This window comes from Hordeum vulgare, chromosome 2H (genome assembly GCF_904849725.1).
Source record: "Hordeum vulgare subsp. vulgare chromosome 2H, MorexV3_pseudomolecules_assembly, whole genome shotgun sequence".
Lineage (NCBI taxonomy): Eukaryota > Viridiplantae > Streptophyta > Magnoliopsida > Poales > Poaceae > Hordeum > Hordeum vulgare.
This window is the reverse complement of record NC_058519.1, coordinates 499,237,282-499,244,182: the sequence shown is the minus strand read 5'-3', so window position 1 is coordinate 499,244,182 and position 6,901 is coordinate 499,237,282. Positions and strand designations below refer to the sequence as shown.

Below are 6,901 nucleotides of genomic sequence, written 5' to 3'. Positions count from 1 at the left end.
GTGAGCCGAGTTCCAATAACCATTTTATGTCCTAATTGGCACATTGTGAAGGAAGTGTCACTTTGGCATGTCCAAATGGTATACTTTTTTAGAGTGCCTTCCTATGCCTAAATTAACATCATCCACCAAATTTCATCTCAATCCATTCATTCATTTGATCCCAGCTTCAACATCCATATTTCTGTACAGTGTGGTACTTTGCACAACAAGTGTCACCTAGGTTCGTCCATTTAAGCTAAAACTTTGCCAAGATAGTCTCCTTAGTAGATGATAATCCACATCCAAAATTTAGGCCCATTGTCTATGTGCATTTCCCGCACCGCTAATCAAACACTTTGTTGCTAATTCATGTTTGAGCTTAGTTCGGTATCCTCGTGAGATTCTTCTATTGCATTATTCTTCCTAACACCTACCGAGGGAGTGTCCAACCCACCAGACATGCATATTCCACCCAGAATGCGTGGAAACACAACGGTTAGTCGGTGACCATGCGACTGGCATGCAAGTTTACACGATCTATAGTTGGGGCCCTCGACCACCATCCAAACCTCGACATCAAGCCACCACACCATGTATTTCTAATTAAATAGATACTTATGTACCTATAAATGATTTTTGGCAAAAATAAAGAGCAAACTATAATTCAGCTGGAGTTCAAATTTAACCCGTTTCCACCTGAATCGACATAAATTTGTCTTGTTCACGAGAGGTGGATAAAAGATTTTAACACCCAACCATTTTTTTAATTGTACATTAAATATGGCCTAGTATGTTAGAAAAATTATTTGGTCCAACTTTGCAATAAATATATGGTAGGTTCTTCACAAAAAAACACATTTTGGGCACTTGAAAAATTGAAAATTAATTTTTCATACAAGGAAAATGAAAACTTCCTTAATCAACATTGTTTGTCATTCCAAATGCACCCTTGTGCAAAGTATGAGATAATTTGAACAAACTATGCCATGAATGTGGCCATGAGATTGATCATTTGACTTGAAAGCCATGAATCTTCACACATGATAGCTCATTTCTGAGAATATTTTTAAAAAATAATTGCCGTATTACAAGTTTATTATTTTTCTTGATAACTTTGTCACATATAATGACACAATGCGAAGGTTTTCCAATTTTTTGAATCTTTTTCAAAATTTCATGCCCATTTAAAAATGCGGTCAAAAAGGCACGTATGACCGTTCCTAGCTAGTGGTTGAATCTTGAAAAACTTTTGGTGTTTCTATGATGAAATAGATACTTTCGTACCTAGAAATGATTTTGAAAAATAAAGAGCAAACTATAATGCAACTCGAGTTCAAATTTGACTCGCTTCGAGCTGATTCGACGAAAATTTGTCTTTTTCACGAGAGGTGGATAAAATCTTTCGACACCCAACCATTTGGTCAATTGTACGTTAAATATGTCCTAGTATGTTAGAAAAATTATTTGGTCCAATTTTGCAACAAATATATGGTATGTCCTTCACAAAAATACTCATTTTGGGCACTCAAAAACTAGAAAACTAATTTTTCATACAAGGAAAATGAAAAATTCCTTAATCAACATTGTTTGTCATTCCAACATGCACCCTTGTGCAAAATATGAGATAATTTGAACAAACTATGCCATGAATGTGGCCATGAGATTGATCATTTCTGAGAATATTTTTAAAAAATAATTGCCATATTACAAGTTTATTATTTTTCTTGATAACTTTGTCACATATAATGACACAATGTGAAAGTTTTCCAATTTTTTGATTCTTTTTCAAATTTTCATGCCCATTTAAAAATGCGCTCAAAAAGGCAGGTATGACCGTTCCTAGCTAGTGGTTGAATCTTGAAAAACTTTTGGTGTTTCTATGATGAAATAGATACTTTTGTACCTATAAATGATTTTGAAAAATAAGGAGAAAACTATAATGCAACTGCGGTTCAAATTTGACTCGCTTCGAGCTGATTCGATGAAAATTTGTCTTTTTCACGAGAGGTGGATAAAATCTTTCGACACCCAACCATTTGGTCAATTGTAAATTAAATATGTCCTAGTAGGTTAGAAAAATTATTTGGTCCAATTTTGCAACAAATGTATGGTATGCCCTTCACAAAAATACTCATTTGGGGCACTCAAAAAATGGAAAACTAATTTTTCATACAAGGAAAATGAAAACTTCCTTAATCAACATTGTTTTTCATTCCAACATGCACCCTTGTGCAAAATATGAGATCATTTCAACAAACTATGCCATGAATGTGGCCATGAGATTGATCATTTGGCTTGAAAGCCATGAATCTTCACACATGATAGCTCATTTCTGAGAACACTTTTTAAAAATAATTGCCGTATTACAAGTTTATTATTTTTCCTGGTAACTTTGTCACATATAATGACACAATGAGAAGGGTTTCCAATTTTTTGTTTTTTTTCAAATTTTCATGCCCATTTCAAAATGCGGTCAAAAAGGCGGGTATGACCTTTCCTAGCTAGTGGTTGAATCTTAAAAAACTTTTGGTGTTTCTATGATGAAATAGATACTTTGGTACCTAGAAATTATTTTTTGGAAAAATAAAGAGAAAACTATAATGCAAGTGCAGTTCAAATTTGACTCGCTTCCAACTGATTCGACGACAATTTGTCTTTTTCACGAGAGGTGGATAAAAGCTTTCGACACCCAACCATTTGGTCAATTGTACATTAAATATGTCCTAGTATGTTAAAAAATGATTTGGTCCAATTTTGTAACAAATATATGGTAGGCCCTTCACAAAATCTCATTTTGGGCACTCGAAAAATGGAAAATGAATTTTCCGTCCAAAGAAAATGGGAACTTCCTAAGGCAATTGTTTGCCATTCCAATACACACCCTTGTGCATAATATGAGATCATTTGAAAAAACTATGCCATGAATGTGGCCATAAGATTGATCATTTGGCTTGAAAGCCATGAATCTTCACACATGATAGCTCATTTTTTAGAACACTTTTTAAAAATAAATGACGTATCACAAGTTTAATGTTTTTCCTGGTAAAATTTTCACATATAATGACACAATGTGAAGGTTTTCCAATTTTTTGATTTGTTTTGAATTTTCCATGCCCATTTCAAAATGCGGTCAAAACGGTGGGTACGACCATTCATATTATTTGAAAATGCAAACAAGCTCTCATGTTTATGAAATTTGGTGTGGTATTTGTTTATAGACTCTAGAAGGCGCGTATTTTTTTTTTGAATATTTTTACTAAATTTTAACATGTTTATTTTGGCAAAAGTAATAGTATAAAGAAACACAAATTATTTGGAGCTTTCCTATTGGGTGGAACCAAACTCTAGTGGATTGATGACATGGCGGACAACCCATGTCCCACACCCACCACACATCCGAGCCCGGTCCCCACATGTCATTGTGTCCAAACCGGCTGGGCCCACCGAACAACGAGCAGCACATGGGTCAACCCAACCCCTTGCTCTCCCTCCCCACGAACCCCTCCCTGTCTCGCCCGATGGAGAGAGAGATCCAGAGCGAGAGGAGCTCGCCACCGTCCTCCTTTCCAAATCACCACCGCCACCTCTGTGTTCAGGAGCTCACCACTGTCCTCCCCCACACCCTCCTCTCACCCACGGCCTCCCGCACGCCCTCCTCCTCTCACCCTCCCCTTCCCTCACCAGAAGGGAGAGAAGAACTAGAGGGAGGGAGATCCATCCCATTCCATTCGGGGCTAGGGTTCGGGCGGGGCATCGCCGGCGACCTCTCCGCACTTCCTCGATTGGATCCGCTAGCCCCACCTCACCTCCATCTCTCAACCCACCTCGCGCGAGCGCCCGGATGGTGGTGCACAAGCCTCCCGAGGAGGGACATCCATCTGAGCCTCACCAGGAGGGAGATCCAGATCCACGACCAGAGCAACCCTCCTCTGGCGACTCAGCCGTCTCTGCTCCCATCATCAACGCGCCTGACCTCCTCCCCCGCCTCCCCACCGCTTTCGCCGTCGCCATTGTAAACATATATGGTTACAACCCCTCCCACCGGACCACTGGATGCCATGGGCGCCAGCAGGAAGCTGCAGTGTGAGATCGACCGCGTGCTCAAGAAGGTCGAGGAGGGTGTCGACATGTTCGACTGCATCTGGAACAAGGTCCCCCTCCTCCCTCCCCTCCCCTCCTTCTCCCCCGCTTCTTAAGATTTCTCATGATTTTGGGCGATTTTGCGTGACTCTTTGGGCAGTTCTACGACACCGGGAATGCGAACCAGAAGGAAAAAATTCGAAGCCGACCTCAAGAAGGAGATCAAGAAGTTGCAGCGCTACCGAGACGAGATCAACACCTGGATCCAATCTAGTGAGATCAAAGACAAGAAGGTAATCTCCTTCCTTCCTTCCTTCCTTCCTTCCTCCATGAGATTTCCTACTGCCATGGATCTGTCCATCCATTGCCAGCCGCCTTCTCCGACATAGAAAGGACAACGAAAAGGTCAAACACTAACTGAATATTTTCTACTTAGCTGAATTTTGCTCACATGTCTCTGATTCCAAGCACACCGATGCTTACAAATTACTTACTCCGCATCAATCTCCATGCCGAGAGAGATGCTCCCTCCCAGTATTGTTCTGTAGTTTAGAGCATTTTTTACACAAGCCTCACAATGCGTATCCAGCAAAAAAGTAGTGAGCCAACTATTGTGTTTTAATCAGTAAAAACTTCAAGTCGTTAACTGTACACATGTTTTGATTAGTAGAGTATCGTTGTAACAGGCAATTGCATCAACATCAGGTTCCTGATTTTGACCATGCCTGGGCTTTGAAGGTTTCCATTGCACGCTCCCAGTGGTTGGACAGAGCTTGGCATTTCATACATCTGAATCGAACACTGTAATTTCTGCATCCTAGGTGATTAAGTCCTCAAAATTGCTCTTCTGTTGTCATAGTTGACCATCGACTAAAATACTTCATGCGTCCGCCCCTAATTATTCCTCCACACCATCCATGTCATTGTGGTTCATGTTCATGGGATATGAGTACACACCACTTCAGCCGTATTTTTGCAGCATGTATACATACACTGAACAAGAGATAATAAACAAGAAGAAAATGAGCCCGGAACCTCCGTTGTTCTGTATTTTTGCAGTATGTATACATACACTAAACAAGAGATAACATCCATGTCGTTCCATATTTTTGCAGCATGTATACATACAGGTATATAAGGAGTTGCAGCCTCTTATCTGCATACAACTCGTGGGCAGCAACTTCTTCTTTACATACCAACAAGCCACCTCTGTTGCTTTCCTCCAGCAGTGCGTGCCCCTCCTCTCGAGATCTTATCCGAGTTGCTCAGATCTGGTGAGAGTTGATCTCGTTAGCGTCTCCTTCGGTTTTAGTCTGTAGTTTGGCGTCTGATCTTCTTGCATGAGGCATGGTTTGTCTGTGGTAGCTGTTCTTTTCTCGGTTTCTCTCAAGATGCTTGTTGTCTTCATAATTGGCCAAGTGTTTGTTTCAGATTTATTGTCTTGATTTAGTTAGTGGTTTGGATAGTAGTGCTCCGTGCTGTGAATTTTTCATTTGGCCTGCTGGCTGTTACCGCTGCCGGTGAACCGAATGATTGGTGTGATCTCCGTTCAGTCTGTCATGCTCCTTGTATGCAGTCTGCAGAAGTAGTAGGCACAATATTTTCACCTCAAGTTAGATCATGTTGGGATGTTGCAAGGCAGCATTTAATTACTTGTGACTATTCATGCTTATTTGTCGGATTAGTTGGGTAGAAGATTTCTTAGAACATTTCTGTAGCTTCAACTATGAACATTTCCGTAGCTTCAACTATGAACAGTTCCGTCACATACCGTCTCTTTAAATCTGAATCTTGATTGCTTCTGTTTACTCTGAGTCTGAGATGTGTAGTAAGATTAGTCAGATGCCCTGTTTTTCAATTCTCTGAAGGCAATTATTTGTTGTCATCACAGGTTGTAAGCAGCCAAGATGGTGAAGATCTGCTGCATCGGAGCTGGCTACGTCGGCGGACCAACAATGGCTGTCATTGCCATCAAGTGCCCAACAATTGAGGTGGTGTTTCTTTTAATTTCCATGATCAATTTAATTAGAGTTGCACATGTCAGTATACTATACACCAAAAAAATCCTAGCTAGTTTGAGAACATTTTAGTCGCTCTATAAACACATACTGATTAATGTTAGTCATACTATTTATGTACATTTCATTTGCTGGCAATTCTTGCTTCTAAGTTATTGGATCCCTCATTGACCACTGTTTGATGTTCTCTACACATTCTTATTCTTATATGTTCATTCTTATCTTTTGCACAGGTGAAGTGTGAATCCAAGTCCGAAGTTGTGAAGCATATCAACAAAGAGTAGCATATTATGTGTTGTAATTGTAGGCAGTAGTAGGCTTATTTGGGCTGTAGTATAATGTAACGATTGTAATAGACTAATGTAGTATTGTTTTGGACGAATTCCATTTGCTCTTTGGATTGTTCAAAATAATGATTGTGTATGTGATTTGAATATCCCGGGAACGGTAACCCGGCAAAGGGGTTCTAGTTATAATGGTTGTTTGACATATTTTGAAATTTCTGATGTGTGGGACCAATTTTGAGATCAGCATGACATGTGGGACCAATTTGACTGGTGGGACCAGTACAAAAATAAAATGGCCAAAAAAGAAAATCAATATAAAGTAAAAGGCCACAACCCAAAATTAAAAAGGCTAAAATGTTGGGCCTGGCCCATGTATCTAACCAAAATTAATAGAAAAAAATGTAAAAAGGCCGAATTGTTGGGCTCGGCCCATGTAAAATACCGAATTGGACCGGGCTGAATATTATCAACAACCAATCTACTTGGTCGTAACTTTGCCACATCAGATTGCCACGTTGGATCCAACGTGGCCTACTC

At 40.0% G+C, this 6,901-nt stretch overlaps 1 protein-coding gene across 1 annotated transcript; it reads left to right on the top strand.

Moving 5' to 3' along the window:
* Positions 1-3,689: 3,689 nt before the first annotated feature.
* On the top strand, positions 3,690-6,576 carry LOC123430338. The gene is made up of 5 exons (XM_045114203.1): positions 3,690-4,130; positions 4,220-4,352; positions 5,175-5,333; positions 5,951-6,050; positions 6,311-6,576. The coding sequence occupies exons 1-4, from the start codon at positions 4,033-4,035 to the stop codon at positions 6,047-6,049; spliced, it is 489 nt and encodes a 162-aa protein (XP_044970138.1). The 5' UTR covers positions 3,690-4,032; the 3' UTR covers position 6,050; positions 6,311-6,576.
* Positions 6,577-6,901: the final 325 nt, after the last annotated feature.